This window comes from Mobula hypostoma, chromosome 4, assembly GCF_963921235.1.
Source record: "Mobula hypostoma chromosome 4, sMobHyp1.1, whole genome shotgun sequence".
Taxonomy (NCBI): Eukaryota; Metazoa; Chordata; class Chondrichthyes; order Myliobatiformes; family Myliobatidae; genus Mobula; species Mobula hypostoma.
In genome coordinates, this window is record NC_086100.1 from 39,511,897 (window position 1) to 39,536,254 (window position 24,358).

Here is a 24,358-nt window from a genome sequence, read left to right on the forward strand (position 1 = left end):
GTTTAGGAAGCAAGGATCAGATGGGTCTATAGAAGAATATAGGGTATCAAGAAAAGAGCTTAAGAAGGGGCTGAGGAGAGCAAGAAGGGGGCATCAGAAGGCTTGGCGAGTAGCGTAAAGGAAAACCCCAAGGCATTACTCAATTATGTGAAGAACAAAAGGATGACAGGAGTGAAGGTAGGACCGATTAGAGATAAAGGTGGGAAGATGTGCCTGGAGGCTGTGGAAGTGAGTGAGGTCCTCAATGAATACTTCTCTTCAGTATTCACCAATGAGAGGGAACTTGATGATGGTGAGGACAATATGAGTGACGTTGATGTTCTGGAGCATGTTGATATTAAGGGAGAGGTGGTGTTGGAGTTATTAAAATACATTAGGACAGATAAGTCCCCGGGGCCTGATGGAATATTCCCCAGGCTGCTCCACGAGGCGAGGGAAGAGATTGCTGAGCCTCTGGCCAAGATCTGTATGTCCTCATTGTCCACGGGAATGGGACCGGAAGATTGGAGGGAGGCAAATGCTGCCCCTTGTTCAAAAAAGGTAGTAGGGATAGTCTGGGTAATAATAGACCAGTGAGCCTTAAGTCTGTGGTGGGAAAGCTGTTGGAAAAGATTCTTAGAGATAGGATCTATGGGCATTTAGAGAATCATGGTCTGATCAGGGACAGTCAGCATGGTTTTGTGAAGGGCAGATTGTGTCTAACAAGACTGATAGAGTTCTTTGAGGTGGTGACCGGGCACATAGATGAGGGTAGTGCAGTGGATGTGATCTATATGGATTTTAGTAAGGCATTTGACAAGGTTCCAAACGGTAGGCTTATTCAGAAAGTCAGAAGGCATGGGATCCAGGGAAGTTTGGCCAGGTGGATTCAGAATTGGCTTGCCTGCAGAAAGCAGAGGGTCATGGTGGAGGGAGTACATTCGGACTGGAGGGTTGTGACAAGTGGTGTCCCACAAGGATCGGTTCTAGGACCTCTACTTTTCGTGATTTTTATTAATGACCTGGATGTGGGGGTAGAAGGGTGGGTGGCATGTTTGCAGATGACACAAAAGTTGGTGGTTTTGTAGAGGATTGTCAAAGATCACAGAGAGACAATGATAGGATGCAGAAGTGGGCTGAGAAGTGGAAGATGGAGTTCAACCCGGAGAAGTGTGAGGTGGTACACTTTGGAAGGACAAACTCCAAGGCAGAGTGTGGCGACCCACTTTCTAGCACACACGAACCGGCTCACAACAGCGCGTGCAGGCAGAGGGCCGGCCCCAAAAAGGGCGCCAGGCCATCTTCACCAGCAGGGGGAAATCCCGCACACGGAAAGGGTCTGCGAATATGCATTCCCCACAGTAGTCCCGCCCAGGGAGGGTGGGAACGGGAAGGCTTTAAAGCAGGCCGCGAAGTTTGAATAAATCTTTCATCGCAACTCCAACTCACCGACTCCGTGTGGTTATTCTAGCGCTGTGTGTAGCACTCCGCTACATTTGGTGACCCCGACGGCCCAAACGATATTTGGGCCAGAGATGACCGACGCCACATCTGTTCACGCAGTTTCCTTACAACTGCCAAGCTTTTGGCCGCTGAGACTCCGTCTGTGGTTGGAACAGGCAGAAGCACAATTCCACATTCGGCAGATAACCTCGGAGTCCACTCGCTACTACTACGTGCTGAGCTCTCCCGACCAAGAGCCTGCTGCACAAGTTAAGGATTTTATACAGTCGCCCCCGGAGAACAGTAAATACACAGCATTCAAAGCCCTGCTCATAAGGACTTTTGGACTCTCACGGCGCGAACGAGCACGCCGCTTAATGCACCTGGATGGTTTCGGAGACAGGCCGCCATCGACATTAATGAACGAAATGCTGGCCCTAGCTGAAGGACACAAACCCTGCCTCATGTTTGAGCAGGCGTTCCTCGAGCAACTGCCCGAGGACACATGCCTGCTGCTGTCCGACAGAGATTTCAGCGACCCCCGGGAGGTGGCGGCCCCAGCAGATGTGTTGTGGAATGCCAAGAAGGAGAGAGGGGCGTCCGTCGCACAGATCACCAAGCCGCGTGCCCAACGACAGACCAGACCCGGCAGCAGAGCCCAACGAACAATGGTGCTTCTACCACCAGCAGTGGGGCACAGAGGCCCGCCGCTGTAGACCACCATGCAAATTCCCGGGAAACGCCAAGGCCCAGCTGCCGCCGATCGCTACAGCGGCTGGCCATCAGGACAGCCTCCTGTACGTCTGGGACAAGCAATCGGGACGCCGATTTTTGGTCGACACCGGAGCGGAGATCAGCATTTTACCTCCAATGAGTTACGACACCTGCAACAGAGAACCGGGACCCACCCTGAGGGCCGCTAATGGCAGCACAATACGAACCTATGGCACCCGCACGGTGCGGCTACAGTTCAGCTCCAGCCGCTTCACGTGGGACTTCACACTGGCCGCCGTGGCCCAACCACTCCTGGGGGCGGATTTTCTGCGAGTCAACAGCCTGCTGGTCAACCTGCAAGGGAAGTGACTAGTCCACGCTAAGACTTTTCAAACGTTCTCCCTGGGTGAAGTGAAGTTGCCAGCCCCACACCTGGACTCCATCACGCTGTCCGACGAATTCACCAGGGTCCTGGCAGATTTCCCATCAGTTCTGGCACCGCAGTTCACGGCATCCATGCCCAGACACGGAGGACAGCACCACATCCCGACCCAGGGACCACCCCTCCACGCCCACGCTCGAAGGCTTCCCCCGGACAAGCTCCAACTGGCGAAGGAGGAGTTCAAGAAGATGGAGGAATTGGGGATCATACAACAGTCCAACAGCCCATGGGCCTCCCCCCTGCACATGGTGCCCAAGGCAACGGGGGGCTGGAGACCATGCGGTGACTACCGCAGACTGAACAAGGCTACAACGCCAGACCGCTACCCTGTGCCACACATTCAAGACATTGCAGCAAACCTACACGGCGCAAGGATCTCTTCCAAGGTAGACCTCGTCCGGGGATACCATCAAATCCCGGTACATCCGAACGACATCCCCAAAACAGCATTCATCACCCCGTTCGGACTTTTCGAATTCCTCCGAATGCCATTTGGTCTAAAGAATGCCGCACAGACTTTCCAGCGGTTAATGGACTTGGTGGGACGCGACCTGGACTTTGCATTCATCTATTTGGACAACATCCTCATAGCCAGCAGTAGTCGGCAGGAGCATCTGTCCCACCTCCACCAGCTCTACTCCTGCCTGAGTGAATTCAGCCTTACAATCAACCCAGCCAAATGCCAGTTGGGACTCGATACCAGCGACTTCCTGGGCCACAGGATTACTAAAGGCGGGGCAACTCCACTGCCCGCCAAAGTAGACACGGTCCGCAACTTCCCCCGACCCAACACAATCAAAGGCCTGCAGGAATTCGTGGGTATGGTGAATTTCTACCACCGTTTCCTCCCCTTAGCAGCCCGAATCATGCACCCCCTGTTCACTCTAATGTCGGGTAAGGGCAAGGACATTACCTGGGACGAAGAGGCCGCAGCCGCTTTCATTAAAACCAAAGAAGCCTTGGCAAACGCTGCGATTCTAGTGCACCCCAGAACGGACGTTCCTACTGCCCTCACTGTGGACACATCCAACACAGCGGTCGGTGGAGTGCTGGAACAACTCATCGAGGGTCGCTGGCAACCCCTGGCGTTCTTCAGCAAACACCTACGACCACCTGAACTCAAATACAGTGCTTTCGACCGGGAGCTATTGGCACTATACCTGGCAATCCGGCATTTCAGGTACTTCTTAGAAGGTAGGCCCTTCACCGCGTTCACAGACCACAAACCACCTACCTTTGCGTTCATGAAGGTGTCCGACCCCTGGTCGTCCCGCCAGCAGCGACATCTGTCCTATATCTCCGAGTACACGACAGACATCCGGCATGTCTCGGGAAAGGACAACGTCGTGGCGGACGCACTATCCAGACTGACCATACAGGCCCTGTCCCAGGGGGTGGACTATGCAGCGCTGGTAGAGGCACAGCAGGCAGACGCTGAGATCCCCAGTTACAGGACTGCAGTCTCCAGTTTACAGCTCCAAGACCTCCCTGTAGGTCCAGGTGAGAGGACCCTACTATGTGACGTAGCTACCAGCCAACCCCGCCCCGTCGTCCCAGCAGCCTGGCGCCGGCGGGTTTTCGAATCCATTCACAACTTAGCGCACCCCTCCATCAGGACAACCGTCCGGCTGGTCTCCAAGAGATTTGTGTGGCATGGGCTTCGTAAACAGGTCAGTGAATGGGCCAAAACATGCATGCAGTGCCAAATGGCCAAGGTGCAGCGGCACACCAAGGCTCCACCGCAGCGGTTCGAACCCACCCGCCAGAGGTTCGACCACATCCATGTGGATATCGTGGGGCCCCTGCCAGTGTCGCGAGGAGCGCGGTACCTCCCAACTATGATAGACCGTTTTACCAGATGGCCAGAGGCAGTCCCGCTCACCGACACCACCTCCGAATCCTGCGTCCGGGCACTGATCGCAACCTGGGTAGCACGCTTCGGGGTACCAGCCCACATTACCTCCGACAGGGGAGCCCAGTTCACCTCCAGCCTGTGGTCGGCTATGGCCAGCCTTTTAGGATCGCAGCTACACCACACAACTGCCTACCACCCACAGTCGAACGGACTAGTGGAGCATTTCCACTGTCACCTGAAATTGGCTCTCATGGCCCACCTGGAAGGGCCTAACTGGGTGGACGAGCTTCCCTGGGTCCTGCTCGGAATCCGCACGGCGCCCAAAGAGGATCTACACACCTCGTCGGCCGAGTTGGTGTACGGCGCACCCCTGGTCATCCCAGGAGAGTTCATACCAGCCTCAAGGGGGCAAGAGGAAGAACCCGCAGCAGTCCTGGACAGACTACGTGAGAGGCTCGGTAACCTGGCCCCCATACCCACTTCACAGCACAGACAGTGCCCGACCTGCGTACCCAAAGACCTGCAGAACTGTAAGTTTCTTTTTGTACGACGGGGCGGACACCGGGCACCACTACAGTGGCCCTACGAGGGGCCGTTTAAGGTGATCAGGAACAACGGGTCCACATTCGTGCTGGACATTGGGGGGAGAGAGGAGGTTTTCACGGTGGACCGACTCAAACCGGCCCATGTGGACTTGGCACAGCCAGTCCAGGCTCAGGCACCGCGGTGCAGGGGCAGACCTCCCTAACAGAGGCCGATCCAGACTGTGGACATTGGGGGATGTATCACCGGTTCTGGGGGGAGGGGGGTTATGTGGTGACCCACTTTCTAGCACACACGGACCGGCTCACAACAGCGCGTGCAGGCAGAGGGCCGGCCCCAAAAAGGGCGCCAGGCCATCTTCACCAGCAGGGGGAAAATCCCGCATGCGGGAAGGGTCTGGGAATATGCATTCCCCACAGCAGTCCCGCCCCCAGGGAGGGCTGGAACGGGAAGGCTTTAAAGCAGGCCGCGAAGTTTGAATAAATCTCTTTCATCGCAACTCCAACTCATCGACTCCGTGTGGTTATTCTAGCGCTGTGTGTAGCACCCTGCTACAAGATCACAAAGTAAATGGCAAGATACTTGGTAGTATGGAGGAGCAGAGGGATCTGGGGGTACATGTCCACAGATCCCTGAAAGTTGCCTCACAGGTAGATAAGGTAGTTAAGAAAGCTTATGGGGTGTTAGCTTTCCTAAGTCAAGGGAAAAAGTTTAAGAGTCGCAAGGTAATGATGCAGCTCTATAAAACTCTGGTTCGGCCACATTTGGAGTACTGTGTTCAGTTCTGGTCGCCTCACTATAAGGATGTGGAAGCATTGGAAAGGGTACAGAGGAGATTTACCAGGATGCTGCCTGGTTTACAGAGTATGCATTATGATCAGAGATTAAGGGAGCTAGGGCTTTACTATTTGGAGAGAAGAAGGATGAGAGGAGACACGATAGAGGTATACAAGATATTAAGAGGAATAAATAGAGTGGACAGCCAGCGCCTCTTCCCCAGGGTACCACTGCTCAATACAAGAGGACATGGCTTTAAGGTATGGGGTGGGAAGTACATAGTTTTTTTTTAATTCAGAGAGTGGTTTGTGCGTGGAATGCACTGCCTGAGTCAGTGGTGGAGGCAGATACACTAGTGAAATTTAAGAGACTACTAGACAAGTATATGGAGGAATTTAAGGTCAGGGGCTTATATGGGAGGCAGGGTTTAAGGGTCAGCACAACATTGTGGGCCAAAGAGCCTGTATTGTGCTGTACTATTCTATGTTCTATTAATATCAGAATTTACCATTAACCAATTTGTATATTAGAACCTTAATCATGTCATTGTATTTTGATAATAAAACAATACACCTTAGCATTATTTATCTGAACCGCAAAATATAAATAATGTAAACATCAGTCTTCAGAATATTCAGTCCTCCATAAAATGCCAGCCTCTAAGGTAGAATGTTCTGGGTTCTCCAAAAAGGTACACATTTCTTTTTCACTTACAATGAAATCAAACAATGCAAAATCTATAGAATGCATCCCATGAATAGAAGGAAGGATATTCTAATGGTTTTCTTTAGCCACCCAAGAGGCTACGAATTCACCGTAAAGGTTTACAGTTACTGCCTCATCCTTGTACTGAAGGGATACTTTATCCCCATGCTATTTGACTCAGTTGGAAGTCATAAGAAAATAATCACATTCCTTCATTCAAAGCGTACCAGTTTACGAATACAACACATTAGTGGAGGGTGTACAACAGTCACACTGCATGAACACTGGCATTATTGCCAATGTTAACTTAAGCTTATTTTACAGTCACATGATTTTTCTGTAAAAAAGATGAGGGATCTTAATTGTAGAAAAACTTAATTTAATAGATTCTAAGTTTAAGTCAAATTGGTAAACACCTACTCCTGGTGAACCTTCCATCACTGGATAAAACAGAGATTTAAGTATATTCCATATTTACCATCCTGCCAGGGAAAAAAACTTAAGCACTACCATCTCTTTCCTCTAACCAATCAAAATAGGACATTTTTATCGTACTTCCATGTTATGTCTAGGATTTTGAATTAAAAGTGTAGGCCACTGAAATGACAAAATGCTTATTACAGAGCATAAAGTTTGGTGCACATTGCTTCTGCAATCAAACAACATTTTTCTCCTGTACAGACCATTCAATCCAAGTTGTCATATATCAAAGTTCTTTCAAATTCAGACTAACTGACATTTCAACTTGTACATTAGTATTCCTGCAGCAATTTTTTTCTTTTTTTAAAATCAAGAAATTATGAAAACTCAACCTTTTAAAGGAATCTTTAACTATTTGTATGCAGTTTTAGCACATGACTAATTACAGCTTTAATCTCACAGTTGATGGAAGTGGAAGAATTATAAATCAAATCCAAACAGTTTTGCAATCCACGTGTTCATCTGAATCAGTTGTGACAAGGTTACCTCAAACAAATCTTTAACGTGCCTCTTCCCTTTACAGTTGAAGGGCTTTTGGTACATTTCCAACATTTTCTCTTTCCCTGTCAATTGATTAATGCAGTAATTTTGTGTGCAAAGATCACAAGGAGGATTAAAATAAAAACCTCAAATTAATTTAATGTCACATGCCAATTTTGTAGAGCCATAAATTGTAATCACTCTATTTTTAAATATTTGCTAGTTAAGCTATGATTATACCTTGGAAAAATTAGCTCTGCCCCTCTTGAATTCTGCTGCCTGTGAAGGTCCTGCGGGTCTGCCTCCACACTCCTCCCTATTCCTCATTATCTGGCAGCCAAGCTTCCTTTAGATTTGCTGTGTTGTCTGCAGACATGGAAATAAATAGGGTGCAGATATATTTGGGGAGATTTTTCAGACTGTGGGCAAATAGATTAGAAGGATGGGTTTACACTAGCTTGAGTTTACATGACCTCTGAGGTAATGAAACAGCTGGATAAGAGTCTGGAATATCACATTTGAGCAGTCTAATTCCAAAAACAAAAATGCCATACATCAGTTTCAAATCTATTCTTACTATTTCTGGGTATTTACCATTATGTCAACATGGATAAAGGATAAAAGAGTACTTCACTAATATTGCTATTAAAAGAGCTCAGTAAATATTTATAGATCCCTGGTAGTCTTCTGTTGAAGTCCAGAAGGAAGTTAACAAGGGATGTGTATCCTAATTATCAATTTAGTTGAAAGACCTTCTCCTAAATAGATGTCCATGAGTGAAATCTAAAATGCGTAAAGCCTAGTTCTCTGCTCCACAAGTTAATTGGTTCTGGATGCACAATTTCCTACATGCCAAACTGCTGTAATATTCAGTGAGGCAATATCTGCTACAGGTAAAGTACCCAAAGTCAATATTAAGAGTCATAGAAAAGTACAGCACAGGCCCTTTGGCCCTCTAGTCCATGCCAAACCATTGTCATGTACCAGGACCACAGTCCTCCATGCCAAGCCAAATTTCTCTTACACACTGAAACTGAGCTGGCGAGCTGGTGTGTACCACTTGTGCTGGCAGTTCGTTCCAAACTCTCACAACCCTCTGAGTGAAGAAACTTCCCCTCATGTTCCCCTTAAAACTTTTCACCTTTCGCCCTAGCTCATAACATCTGGTTGTAGTCTCACCCGTGGAAAAAGCCTGCTTGCATTTACCCTATTTAACCTCTCATAGTTTTGTACACCTCTGTCAAATCTCCCCTCAGTCTTCTACGTTTCAACAAATAAAGTCCTAATCTATCTAACCTATTTAATCTTTCCTTATAAATCTGGACCTCCAGTTCTTGCAACGTCCTTGTAAATTTTCTCTGTACTCTTTCAACCTGGTTTACATCTTTCCTGTAGGTAGGTGACCAAAGCTGCACACAACACTCAAAATTAGGGCTCACCAATGTCTTATACAATTTCAACATCACATCTCCTGTACTCAATACATTGATTTATGAAGCCAAATGTGCCAAAAGCTTTCTTTACAACCACATCTACCTGTGACACCACTTACGGACCTGTATTCCCAGATCTCTTTTTCTACCATACTCCTCAGTGCCCTACCATTCTCTATGTAAGGCTACCCTGGTAGATCCTTCTGAAGTGCAGCACCCCACACTTGTTTGCATTAATATTTTATATATTTTTTTCAAATTATTCTATTCTTGATAAATATGATACAAAGAACAACAGCCCAAAAGTGATGGGTGGGAGGTGTTTTTGCAATATGATTTGTTCTGTGATAAATTTATGCTGCTTTATTCATGTTGATATGGACTCAAAATATACAGTAATCTTATAAAATTTCGTATAATTTACAAAAGTGGCAGCTGTTGCCAATGTTTTGGTGAAATCTAACCTTACATGCAGAAGTTCCAGAATTTAACAAAAAACCACTAAATTTGATTTTCAAAATATCATTGATTAACCAATTTTAAATTGTGTCCTGGACAATGTTAAAGTAAAGAAAATAGTAACTTAATTTAATTTACCTTCCAATATTGCCATGTCAGGTAACCAACCATAACTACCAAAATACAAATACATATGTTTGCAACATATACCTATAAATTGCTAGAATCATGTCCTATGACAATTCCTGCCCCATATAATCAAGCAGGTTCTGCTTAACCATGTGATTCCAACATCACATCTTGATCACAGTGCAATTCTGTATTCTCTTAGGATTTTTTTTCTTTCCAGCAAAAGGCTGCATTACTGAATTTTTTTTTTTTGAAAAGTCAACATATCTTTTAGATTGCACTTACCTAAGCCCTTTTGGCCTGGGTTCTTTGCAAAGCTGAACGTGAACTGGTAAAAATCCTTAAACTTTGCTTGATCTTTTAATTCTAGTTCCAATTTAGGCAGTAGGACCTTCAGTTTTTCTATGCTGTCACACCTTAATCAATAAGAGAAACATTATTTTTAACAGTGTATCGTAACAGTCAATGCTTCCTCTAGTCCTACTTTCATATTAAATTTCTCTTATTCTTCCCTTCAACATAAAATCTTAACACCTTCACTTGACTTTGATAAGACCCAATTTAATACTTACTTTTCCTTTTTGTAAAATGAATTTTCAGGGAAGGATCAAATCATTTAGCTTTTTCCTGTTCACCAACTTTAAAAGAACAAGTTGCACTATTACCCAAAAAGACACCATGTCAGGATGAAGGATGCAAAAAAAAAACTGAAATTCAGTTTCTGAGCAACACAAGGTCCCAGGAACATTTGTAAACCCTCAGACTATTAGATGCTAACTTAACATAACAAGTGAATTACTGATTTCTCTTGACTGGTTTTATGCTTCAGTGGTGCTAATGGAGTAAACATGAAGTACAAACTTGTGCAATTTCAATTCCTTCCACCACTAAAGACAAATAAAAATAAGGCAGAAAATGAGAAGTCTAAAAAGAGGAAGGGAAAGCAAAGTGTGATAATTCCGAATGTGCATTCGGTTCTTTATACTTAAATTGGAATGGTGCAGGATTTATCAAATGTGCATGCAAGCTTTCATAAACAGAGGCACGTGTCTATCTTCAGTGTACGTTGCCAAGATATCAACAAATTTTAGTTAGCAATAAACTTGTCTGGGTCAAAATCCACATTTGTTGTTTCAATTAAACTAAATGAGTGCAAAACAACACTTCAAGAACACAGCTGAATATTTTGTTTCTGAAAAATGAATCGCACATCTGACCACACAGAATAAAGAACATAGGGATATGATTAGCACATGGCACTCCAGTTCAATATGACCACAGTATTATCTTACTCTTTGACTCTCCACTAAGAGGACAAACCTCTACTCTGCCAACAGCCAAAAACTTTGCACGTCACAATGAAATGGCTCTCATTGTAAATCAGAGAAACTGAGTGAATAAAGCTCAAGTATATTTATGATCAATGTACGTAAACCATAGACATCCTTGAGATTCATCTTCTTACAAGCAGCCACAAAACAAAGAAATAGAATTCATGAAAAACCCACACCACAAAGTGGGAAAAGTGCAAACAAAAGGAAAGCAAACAAAGTCCACAGAACATGAACGGCAGAGTCCCTGAAAGCAAGTCCACATCCGCGTTGTCAGTTCCGCGCTGCAGCCAGTCCAGGAGTCCAATGGCTGCAGGCCGCAGCTGCGGAACCTGGTTTTGCACTGAGGCGAGTGCCGATGGCTACAGGGTCAGTTCAGCACTGGGGCAAGTAAAGCCTCTCAGAGTAGTGAGCTGAACATCGGTCCTCCACCCTTGGCCTCAACGCCTTAATCTTTTTAATCTAGCTTGGAGTTCAATCAGCCAAACATCAGTTCATTATCCACTCCCGGGTGCAGGCCCCACACTTCAGTCCGCTCCATCTATAGTTGATGCAGTCACAAGTGCATTCTTGAGAGTCCAATTCACCAAATATTTCAGGATATCATAAAAACACTAGGTTGTACAGATGGTTCAAAAGCACACCTCCAACAGGAACTTAAGAGGCTGAAGATTTCAGTGATCACTGCCATAAAAAAGTATATTTAGTATGCAAAGCATCACAGTCTCGCCAGTGTAATCTTTGCAGTGCCAATGCATTTAATTAATGAATAAGAGCAAAAGAACTTTAAAATGCAGAAGTCTTATATCACAATATTAGCTTTCAGTGGCGTTTAGGAAAAAAAAAGTGTCGTGGATAAATATAACATGCAACTGAACAAAGAATTCATGAGAACCAAAACAATTTTAAAATGTTGCCTGCAAGATAAATTGCTACTTAATAAGGTAATTTATTTAGGAATATTTCGTTACTCCATTTTTCATGCACAAGCAGATAACAAATCTGAATAACTATTACTGGAGATTTTTGCCAATTTGGTTGAGCTATATAGGTTTTGATATTTTACACCAACTTCAATTTAACCTTTTTGTTATATGGAAATAACTTGAACTTAAGGTTATAGAAAGCTGAAGACAAAGAAATCAGAAGGAATGTTTTAGACGTACTAATAAAAACTTCCTAACAGTTCTTAAGCAGTACTTCTTAACTACTTAAACGATAAATACTCAGCTATCAGAAGGAAAATTCTCACAACACACTGGAGGAGCTCAGCAGGTCGGGCAGCATCCGTGGAAAAGATCGGTCGACGTTTCGGGCCGGAACCCTTCGTCAGGACCCAAACCCCCACTGCCTTGCGGCTATACCCACTCATGGCAAAGGCTTCGGGAGTAAACCCTGAGGGAAAATTCCAGAGCTGGAGTCCCCAAGGCAGTCCAACATTGAGTTCAATGCTGACTGGCAACCCCTGCGACACTGCTGGTACCAAATTGTATCGGTCTCAGCCATTCCTTTGGGTCCATCAGATGAGGAGGGGGAGCTTGCTGCATGGGCAACAGCTTGTTCTCCATGTCGTACTGTCCAGGTCTGCATATCTAGACAGCTAGGACACAACATCCAAGGTCGACCCTGACTGATGGAGGCCTCACTCACTCATCTGCTTATACTATATATGGGAATGATACCTGACTTAAAAGGTACTGTTGCTCGCCATCAAATGGGTACACCAACTAAAGGCCTGCTTGACCATAATAGAACTTTGTTTCAAGAACTCGGTGTGTGGTTGTTCAAAATTTATACACAATGTTGGTGTCAAAAAGCAGAGGTCGCACAACAAAGGACTGATGAAGTACTCCCATACCATTCAGGATGCAAGCAATTTCAGGATCAGTTCCTTGTACAGTGTTGACTTAGTGACAGGTACTGCCAGGGAAAATGTCTTCAAGTTCTGTCTAACACAAATGTGTGCTAGTAGTATTTATTTCAATTAATCGTTGGGTAAGCTCTGAAATAGGCACGAACAACAAGGTCTCGCACTCAGGTCAGCATCAACAATGTTCTTTTGTTGTCTCTCTACTGTTAAAGTTTAAGTTCTGAATAAATAAACTAAATTATCAACACTTACACAAATATAAATATGTTACTTACCCTAAATCTGTCATACCATCTATGAACTCTTGTTTCGAGAATTCACATTGTGTGGCTGCTCGAAATTTCCATGCGATGACCAGCACACTGATACTAGCTGGATCCAATCCTAAATCATCGCAGAACTGTTGAATACCATCTATTCCTATTTTATTTTCATCCTGCGGATCTGAAAGTAAATAAAAATACACATATAAACAGGAGTTATTTTTCCAAAAAGGATTGCTATATAATTTGACCCAGCAGACTGAGAATTCTGCTTTTACTTCAGCACATAACTTTACTTCCTCAACCAAAACTCAACATGCATTAATATTATGCCCAGAAAATAACTTCACAAGACTAATTAAGCAAACTCTTTCACCAAGCCCCCTAAGATGTCAGGAGCCTGGTCAAAGAGGTAGATGTTAAGGACAATCTTACAGGAATCATAACAAGGATGCAGAAAACTTTATGGAGAGAATTTCTGTGCTTCAGATCTGTTCAGTGGAATACAAGGTACAAAAGGAAAACCAATAAAATTGGACTAGGGACGGGAATCTGAAGTATAGGGTTGGCAGATGCTACAGTAACAGGAATAAAGTAGCTACACGTCTTACAACAACTCAAAACAGTTGCAACAATTAACTACACATCAGAGAATGCATTTTAAAATTAATTCCATGTACACATTAAAATACAAAGTAAAATAAGATACAATATTAGAGCAAGTTCTGTGTTTTTAGTTGAAAATTTATCAGCAGTTTCCAAATACATTGATCAACCTACACACAAAAAAACATATACACTATGAAGTTTATTCTGATTTCTACAACACCACATACAAAAACAATTGATTATTTTCAGTGAACTGTGGTCTTACTGTACAGCAAGACATTTCATACTAGGTGAAATCAAAATTAAATCATCCACCCATTCCAACTTGTTTAGATCATTTTGATATGCATGTTGCTGAAAGGATAAATTCATAACAGAGTATCAAGAACATTGAAGAACATCAAGGTCAAATGGCCATCTCCTGAAATAATGAGGTAAAACAAAAGCAACAGGGAGCATGGAGAAAGAATTATGGTGAATTGATGTCAGGTTACCTGCAGGAAAAGGGGAATGCAAGTTTAGTCAGAGAGGAAGAAAAACAATTCAACAATTTTAAAGTTCTGGACACCACACTATCTGTAGACTCCAAAGCCTTTGTTATTTTCTTTTTTTCCCGTGTGAGAAGTTTAGTGGCATGGAAGCAATATAAATGTAATTGTAAAAATTGTTATTAAATATCAACTACCTTGGTGCCAAGATTAATCTGTTCTTGTAGCTAATATCACAAAATTAGTTCTTCAAGCCAGAAATGAGGTCCCCTATGCATTTATTTTGTGCATATTCATCCACCCCAACCTCAGCACAGATGATTCACATATCTCCCTCCCACTGCCCCTTCATCCAAAGCCAAAAAGAACTTGCAGTTTTCAGAAAATCCTTCAAATTTAGTAAATGGATTGAGATATGTCAGACCTTCTGGTACACATGTAAACATTTGTCACAGCACAAGGAAGTGAAAGTAAAGCACTGGTATGCTACATATTTGGATCAATGACCACATCTTGAAGCAATATAGTCACTACTTATAGCTATAAATAAGCTAAATCAGATACTAGGATTAGAATTCCACTGGCTGTAAGCAGACATCACCCAAAGGAAGGTAGTTGCAGTGGCTGGCTGTCGGTCATCTCAGCCACATCTCTGTAAGAGCTCCTCAGCATAGCGTCCAAGGCCTGATCATCTTCAGCTGCTCCATCAATGACCTTTCTTCAATCATTAGGTCACAAGAAGGGATGTTCGCTGATGACTGCACAATGTTCAGTATTATCCATGACTTCAGATAATGAAGGAGTCCACATGCAAGTGCAGCATGTCCTGGATAACATGCAGGCCTGGGCTGATATGTGGCACAAATATTGTTACCCAAGTACCAGGCACCACTGATATCCAACAGAAGAAAATACAGCCATCACCCCTTCTCATTCAATGGCATTACCAACATCAAATTCTCCACCACTATCAACATTCTGGGAAGGTTACCGTTGACCAGAAACTGAAGTAGCTACAGCAGTACTTTATTGTCGCCAAACAATTGATACTAGGACGTACAATCATCACAGCGATATTTGATTCTGTGCTTCCTGCTCCCTGAACTACAAATCGATAGTAAATAATAAAAATTTAAATTATAAATCATAAATAGAAAAATGGAAGGTAAGGTAGTGCAAAAAAAAACCGAGAGGCAGGTCCGGATATTTGGAGGGTACGGCCCAGATCTGGGTCAGGATCCATTCAGCAGTCTTATCACAGTTGGAAAGAAGCTGTTCCCAAATCTGGTCGTACAAGTCTTCAAGCTCCTGAGCCTTCTCCCGGAGGGAAGAGGGACAAAAAGTTTGTTGGGTGGGTCATGTCCTTGATTATCCTGGCAGCACTGCTCCGACAGCGTGCAGTGTAAAGTGAGTTCAAGGACGGAAGATTGGTTTGTGTGATGTGCTGCACCCTAGAAGAATGCTTTCTACGGTGCATCTATAAAAATTACATATACAATGTATCCATAAAAGCAGGTCAGAGGCTAGGAATCTTGCGGCAAGTGACTCACCTCTAACTCTCCACAGTCAACTACAAGGCTCAAGTTAGAAGTGCAATGAAATGCTCACCACCTGCCTGAATAAACAGAACTTCAATAACATTCAATATCAATACTATCCAAGTGTGGCAAACTGATGACCTGCGCAAAAAATTCTGCTGGAACGCAGCATAAAGTGATGCTCCTCAATATTTTAAACCTACCCATAAAAAGATACATATTGATCATCTTGATGCTAACCAGACAGTGGCAAGAACACATGATGTTGGATGATACATTTTGAAATCCTTTCAGACTAGGTGCACAAATCAATATTTGATATGTGACCAGTGGGGATTGGCTTCGCTCTTACATTCGTCTGTCGTTTGTGAGTGCATACTGGACGTTCATGATTATTCATGCAAGTCATTGTTTTCAGTGATGAACTTAGTCAAGTCCAATTATCGGAATAGGCTAGTGCTATGTGCATAGCTCTCAAAACAACCAATTACAAGCAGATATTCGTCATCGTTAGTGCAGCAAAAGAAGTCTCACTGAGTAAGACGTGTTTATTGTCCTTTCTTTGATCTTTTATGAATATGCTGCGAAGCTTATAATTTCATGCTCACGTTTCTAGTGAGGAACATCAACCATTTAGAAATGTTATTTTTTCTAATTATCTCTTTTGAAAGACTAATATTAATCATTTTAACAAGTTTTCTAAAATGCTTCAAGTTTTTAATCTGTCATACTTTTATTAATACTAAAACTATAAATAAGCTAATTCTTTACCTTATAACATTCTATATTTATCATTACTAATTCATCAATGATAATCTCTGCTCAAAGTTATCACGGCACACAATTATTTGAGAAGATTACTGCCAACATGAGCACACACGCACTCTAAGAAGGTTCGCCACCCCTGATATAGCACATAACAAATTGCATGATAGGTGTCTTATCCACAACTGCTAACCCCACCAATGAGATAAGTTTGTACCATCTACAAAATGCAGTACAGCAACTGAGATGGCACCTTCCAGCTACAAACTCCACCAGCTAGAAGGACAAGGGCAGCAAAAGCACGGGAGCACCAGCACTGGACGTTGCCCTCCAAGCCACACACTATTTTGACTTGGAAATATATTGTTGCTCTTTCACTGAATCAAAAATCACTAACAGCATTGTTTGTAAACCTAAACCACAAGGGTTGCAGCAGTTCACTGTTACTTCCTCAAGCACAAATCAGGATTTGAGCAATTAACTGCTGGCTCCGCCTGCAAACTCAACATCCCTTGAATTTTTTCAAATCAGAATAAATTACTTGCAAAGATAAAAGCTGGAGTATATTCCGGTATGTTCTTAGCTGTTTTAGGAATTTGGTAACAAAAGTCCATAACTGTATAAGATACCAAAATAATTTATCATTTGCATTGGCCATTAATGCATACTTCACCTATAAAGTCACCACTTTAAAAATAATCTACTAGTCATCAATGTCCCAGGATTCTCCTAAAATTTCTAGTAATCTTTCCCCTTCAGCCCGTAGAATGATCGCATTTCTTACTTTAATGGCGAAAAGGTGTATTTTACAACATTGGAAAGAGTTTAATGCTCCAACTACCTTTTTTTGGTTCTCTCAGACGATTTTATGTTTGAATCTGGAGAAAATTAGAAGCAACCTTTATGATTCTTCATTTAAATTTGAACAGATTTGGGGACCTTTTATTCGATACTTTCATTTAATGTAATACATACCCTTCTTGTTTTTTTTCACTGTTTTTAAAGGAGGTCGGGATTGAGGACGTGATTTTAAGTTTAACTCTGTTTGGTTTCAAGTTAGCCCATTGCTTTGCTTTGCTTTTAGTTAGTTGCACGGTGGGTTTTTTTTGGGGTTTTTTTTTTCTTTTTTTTTCCATTGATATATATATAAAATTTAGTATACTATTATGTTATCTTGGTTTTTTATGTTTAAATTACATTGTTTGTAGTATTTTTTTTGGTATTGATACCTTCTGGAATTCTATTATATTTTAACATTGTATTAATGTTTATATGGTTTACCTTTTTGTATACTTATTCAATAAAAAGATTTAAAAAGAAAAGAAATGTCCCAGGATTCTATATCTTTGACATAGCTGCCCATCAAAATTATAGAACTGCAAACTTTAGGAACAAGTACATCTACGAATGCCTGAACAACTTTCTTTCATCTGAATATATTAAATTGCAAGTATTGCAGAAGTGTCAGAGTTGTTTCCCATACTTTCTTAAAAATCACACTTTATATTGATAATCAATAAATCTGCTGAATCACTGTAAGCCACAATAAATATCTGAGTAATGAGGAAGATCTTCCACTGAAAATTCAGATCTAGCAGTTTTTATGCAGTTAACTCCACAGCAGCTCACCAAGTTCCACTGCACAGGATACAGGTACTGCATTGGTGGACTCCTGTGAAGTCCAACAGGGCAGTTCAAATATCCTGCTGATTTGCAGTTGTTCAACATTAGCATTGTGTCTACTGAATTTGTTCCAGGTAACCTAACCTATTGATAATGGAGGAATGGTTACAGATAAAATGTATACCTTTGTATTCAAGTTGGTTGTCAAAGACATTCAATCTCACTGACAGTTTTGGCAGTGCATGACCCCAGAAGCAGGGCTCAGTGACTGTCAAAGCCATTCCGAGGACAGTACTGGGCACTCACAAGGCTGCTGTACTATGGTGGAAGTAAAAACTTGATCCAGCGCAGGCCACCAGAGAACATGTGTGATTTTGAAGTCATTATCTGGTACCGATGGCAAAAAAAATCACCAAACCCAACTGGGTAGTAATGTTCTTAACAGCTACAACCACCTATTCACGATCCAAGAGGCAGTGCGCACCCCAATTATAGCTCACTCAGAGATATGGTAAGCAGTAAAATTCTTTAAAATATGCATACAAAATAGTAAGGACACAGTAAACATAAATCAGGCAATACCCCCCTTCGACAGGCAATCAGTCTCTATGAAAACCACCGACTTTTTTTTTAAAAGGTCTGTATCACAATCATTGCAAGTTCACACTGTCAAAATGTCAATAACTATCTGTATGAAAGGATGAGATTTCCCATTCTCCTACAATCCAGTACTCCTCCTGAAATCACACTGACAATTTTTTTTTGTTTTAGGAAGTTAAGTTCTTTGTCCAATGATTCCAACAATCTAACTTGTCATCACAAACGTTAACAGAGTTTATCCTCCAGTGCTCTTTCGGATCATTATGATGAAAATTCAAAATCAAATATTAACAAAGCTCCCAGTAAGACCATACCAGCAGCTTTTTATAAACTGTTTTTATGAAAGATAAATTGGGTGTGTGGCAAATCAAAAATCATATCAGTCATTCACGTCCGCAGAAATAACAAGTTGCTGACGTGAACAAGAAAGCAATTTTCTCATAGATGTTACGTGAAACAAAAGTAAGTAATTAAACGGATTTTATTTCAACTCTGCTTCTTCACACATGCACAAATGATGCAGGTTCCCATTTTAGAAAATCATGAATAGAACCATTTTCTAGGAAAATAATCTCTTGTATCATGGGTGTCACCTACAGTATGCATTTCTGAGCTTGTATCTGCAATGGATAAAATAAATAATCTGAGATTTAGCAAATGAAAATCTGTAAGAAAAGGCAGCGAAGGCAGCAGTAGAATTTCAAGTTCATTACACTACATAATATTTTAAGCAGATTTGCCGTGTGGTGGGTAAAGATTCACCTTTTCAAATCCACCATCAGCAACCTGTTTATACTAAGCATTCCTGTTGAAGGCCGTCTGCAGAGGCAGAACCTTGTACAGTAGGATGTCATTACATAGGCAGGCCAGAACAAGGACTGCCCACAAAACAGCTCCAAAGAAAAAGCCATGCTTCAGGTTAGCCAAATGTCATACATGCAGAGGACAGTGAGTGCTTCTGAATTACCGTAACATTCAGAAAACATGGTAAACAAAAAATCTTCAGAGATCTTAATTAAAATGATCAAAACATTATAGTATATTCAATTAATGTCCCTGCAGCACTATATTCCAACAAAAATGGACGGGTTTGTAGTTCCAGCACAGGCTCAGAAGGTATAACATAACTGCTGGAAAACTGCAATGTTAGAGCATAGCCAGGAAATTGGCAGCAGAGCTCATCCAGCTAGTTAAGGGCTTCCATGCTCGTGTGGGAGTACCAGTCATTTTACTTTAATAAGGTAGAATTTCATTATTAGCTGATATAATAAAACATTGTAGCAAATGTAAATAACAATAATATCAAAACATACAATTTTTGCAGTTTTTCTTATAAGCATAAAAAGCTCTAACGTCAGTCACTTTTGAACTCATAATGAAAAACCCTACTGAGTTTTATTCATTAAAACTTTCAGAGTAGGTGTCATCAGAATGCATTGGTTTGTGAGATCAGAGCACAAACCCCACATAAGAGCCGAGAGGTAACATTGCAGCTATACAGGACCCGGTCAGACCCCACTTGGAGTACTATGCTCAATTCTGGTTGCCTCACTACAGGAAGGATGTGGAAACCATAGAAATGGTGCAGAGGAGATTTACAAGGATGTTGCCCGGATTGGGGAACATGCCTTATGAGAATAGGTTGAGTGAACTAGGCCTTTTCTCCTTGGAGCAATGGAGGATGAGAGGTGACCTGTTAGAAGTGTACAAGATAATGAGAGGCATTGGTCGTGTGGATAGTCAGAGGCTTTTCCCTAGGGCTGAAATGGCTAGCACAAGACGGTATAGTTTTAAGGTGCTTGGAAGCAGGTACAGAGGAGACGTCAGGGGTAAGTTGTTTGTTTTTTTTTTACTCAGAGTGATGAGTGCGTAGAATGGGCTGCCGGCAACGGTGGTGGATGCAGAAACCATTGGGTCTTTTAAGAGACTCCTGGATGGCTACATGGAGCTTAGAAAAATAGAGGGCTATGGGTAAAGCCTAAGTAGTTCTAAGGTAGAGATATGTTCGCATAGCTTTGTGGGCTGAAGGGCCTGTTTTGTGCTGTAGGTTCTCTATGTTCTATGTTTCTATAAAATGGTTAAAAATAAACTTGCACTTATACAGCACCATTCGTGATCTCTGAAGATCCCAAAGCACAGTAAAGTCAAATGAACATTTTAGAAATATATTTACTATTAGAAAGCAAGAACAACAGCAGTCAATCTGCATACACAAAAACATCAATGCTATAACGGTCAGATGAGTTTCAGTGACATTAGTGGATGGATAAATGTTTTCCCAGACGCAGTGAACAATGCCTTCAAAATTTTGTCCTAAGACCTTTCATGTCGATACTGACACATCTAATTTCAACATCTTATTCAGTACTACAAAAGCATCAATCTTTTTCTGTACTCATTTCTAAAGCATTACCTGAACTCCAAAGTCTGACTTGGTTGTAAAACTACGGGTTTTGAATCAATAGAATGCGGGCAGAAGAGTGAACGCACAATACTAAGAAATTCAACATGATTTCACTGCACAGACTGATGACTAGGCACCTTCAGAAACTACTACTAAGTCAAATGCTTCAAAGTCTTCCACTGCCTGGAGAATGAATGTCACATGAGCATTTAAGCATTTGGAATGCCCTGGTTAAGATTTCTACTGCTATGCTGTGAGATTGTTTATATTAGCAGTTTTCTGTAAAAGCAGTATGCCATGCTGGAAACTGTGTTTTGGCTTCAGCTACGATAAGGATCCACGTTGTTCAACTTAAGAATGTGAGTAGCCAATAAGGATTGTGGGAAGCGAGAGAAGGTTCTAGAGAGCTGTTGGGAAGAGTTTTCTGAAGGACAGTAGTCTGGTTCATGGTCTTTGAGTGGGAGATGTGATGAAGAGAAGATCAAGACAAACACCCACAGGATTTGATCCAATGGGAAGACACAATTGCAAGGAATGCTTTGCAAGACAAAGGAGCCCAAGGTTGGAAGCTCTACCGGTAATTGGTGATGACAATTCAGCACTGTAATTAGGCTGGCTGGTGGCACAATGGCATCAGCGCCAGACTCCGGAGCGAAGGCTCCCAAGTTCGAATCCAAGTCGGGCCAATGGTTTGTAAGCCATTACTTCCTATAAGGCAAAACCTAACATCATGAATGGCTGAAATACTTCTCTCCCAGATGAAATCACCACCTTGTATCCATGTTTTGAAAGGGAAAATGAAACTACACCTGTGCTAATCCCTGCAGTATCTGGGAACCCTGTGATCTTCATCTCAGAGACCACATCAGAACATTTTTCAAGAGGGTGAACACACACAAGGCATCAGGCCCTGATTGTGCACCAGGTGCAATCTCACTGGCTCTCCACTTGACCTGAATCACCTGGACAGCAGCAATACCTATGTCAGGCTGCTGTTCACTGATTACAACTCAGTGTTCAACACAATCATACCCTCAGTTCTTATCAATAAGCTCCAACACTTTTGGACCTCTGTACCTCCCTCCGCAACTGGATCCTTGACACCCTCACCAGGATATCACAGTCACTACGGATCAGAAATAACATGCCTTCCCCCCTCCGCTGACAATCAACACTGACGCACCTCAAGGATACGTGCTTAGTCCAATGCTCTGCTCTCTCTGCACCCATGACTGTGGCTTAAACGCCATCTATAGATTTGCTGATAACACAACTATTATTGGCAGAATTTCAGATGGTGATGAGGAAACATACAGGAGCTGGTTGACTGGTGTCACAACAACCACCTTGCACTAAAAATTAGTAAGACTAAGGAACTGATTGTGGACTTCAAGAAGGGGAAGTCAAGGGAACATCTGATTCCTTAATCCTCATCAAGGAATCAGCAGTGGAAAGGGTGAGAAGGTTCATATTCCTGTGTGTCAACATCTCTACAGGTCAATTTTGAGTCCAAAATAATGATGCAAATACAAAGCCAACAGCGGCTGTATTTCACAGACACGGAAATTGGCAGATGCTAGAAATTCAAGTGACACATACATAAAATGCTGGTGGAACGAAGCAGGCCAGGCAACATCTATAGGAAGAGGTACAGTTGACGTTTCGGGCCAGGATCCTTCGTCAGGACTAACTGAAAGAAGAGATAGTAAGAGACTTGAAAGTGGGAGATCCAAAATGATAGAAGACAGGAGGGGAGGGGTGTAGCGGCTATATTTCATTAGGAATTTGAGTCTTGGTGTATCATTAAAGACACTTGCAAATTTCTACAGATAAATCTTGAGAGCATCACCACCTGGTATGGAGAGGCCACTGCACAGAATCAGAAAAGGCTACAAAGTTGTAAACTCAGTCAGCTCCATCATGGGAACTAACCTCCCCAGCATCAAGGTCACTTTCAAAAAGCAATGCCCCAAAAAGGAAGCATCCATCATTAAATACCCTATCGCCCAGGACATGACCTCTTTTTATTGCTACCATCAAATAGGTGGTACTGATCTCCTTACTTGAGGAACGATGTACTGGCTTTGGAGGCTTTGCAGGGAAGGTTCACCAGGCTGATTCCAGAGATGAGGGGGTTAGATTATGTGGAGAGATTGAGTCACCTGGGACTGAACATGCTGGAATTCAGAAGAATGAGAGGAGATCGTATAGAAACATAAAATTATGAAAGGGGCAGACAAGATAGAGGCAGGAAAGTTGTTTCTACTAATAGGTGAAGCTAGAACTAGAGGACATAGCCTCAAGATTCGGGGGAGTAGATTTAGGACGATGATGATGAGGAACTGCTTTTCCCAGAAGGTGGCGAATCTGTGGAATTCTCCGTCTAATGAAGCAGCGGAGGCTACCTCAGTAAATATATTTAAGACAAAGCTGGACAGATTGTGCATAGTGGGGGAATTAAGGATTTATGGGGAAACGGCAGGTAGGTGAAGATGAATCCATGGCCAGATGAGCCATGATCTTATTGAAAGACAGAGCAGGCTCAACAGGCCAGGTGGTCTACTCTTGATCCTATTTCTTATTTTCTAATGTATAGCAGCCTGAAGACACACAATCAACATTTCAGAAACACCTTCTTCCCCTCCGCCATCAGATTTATGAATGGACGGTGAACTCATGGATACCATGTTACTATTTTTTTGCTCCTCTTTGCACTGCTTATTATATACATATATACACACACAATTGTAATTTATAGTTTTTTAATTATGTTTTGCAATCTACTGCTGCTGCAAAACAACTAATTTCACGACATATGCCAGCGATATTAAATCTGATTCTGAAGCATTTTAAAAGGTATTCAAGATCTGAAAAAATATATATACCACTAGAAAGAAAAATTTTTAAAAATGCTGTACAAGAGAAGATGACTTACAGGCAAATCAGTTAATCAGTGGAATTGACCCAAGATCTGGCTAAACTTAAGGTTCAAATCAACTCCTTCTACTATATCAAAAAAATATAAATATGAGAAAATAACAGATAGTGACTGCTGTGAGGGAAATCTTAGGAAGCATGGAAAAAGGTCCTAGTCATATGGAGAGCAAAGTGCAAAGGAACATAAAATAGTAACAACATATCAAAATCAGGTTTATTATCACCGGCATGTGTCGTTAAACTTGTTAACTTAGCAGCAGAGTTCAATGCAATACATAATATAGAAGAAAAATAATAAATAAATCAATTACAGCATAGGTATATTAAATAGATTAAAAATCATGCAAAAAACAGAAATAACATATATTAAAAAAGTGAGGTAATGTTCACGGGTTTAACGTCCATTTAGGAATCGGATGGCAGAAGGGAAGAAGCTGTTCCTGAATCACTGAGTGTGTGCCTTCAGGTTCCTGTACCTCCTACCTGATGGT

At 42.3% G+C, this 24,358-nt stretch overlaps 1 protein-coding gene across 2 annotated transcripts in view; it reads right to left on the minus strand.

The window, feature by feature from the left end:
* dcun1d1 (DCN1, defective in cullin neddylation 1, domain containing 1 (S. cerevisiae)) overlaps positions 1–24,358 on the minus strand; it is an 84,023-nt gene that overhangs the window by 18,274 nt on the left and 41,391 nt on the right. For both annotated transcript variants that reach the window (XM_063045667.1, XM_063045666.1), the window contains exons 3-4: positions 12,916–13,084; positions 9,725–9,855 (exon numbers count right to left, since the gene is read on the minus strand). In XM_063045667.1, coding sequence (XP_062901737.1) covers positions 9,725–9,855; positions 12,916–13,084 — 300 coding nt within the window. The remainder of the gene's footprint in view (positions 1–9,724; positions 9,856–12,915; positions 13,085–24,358) is intronic.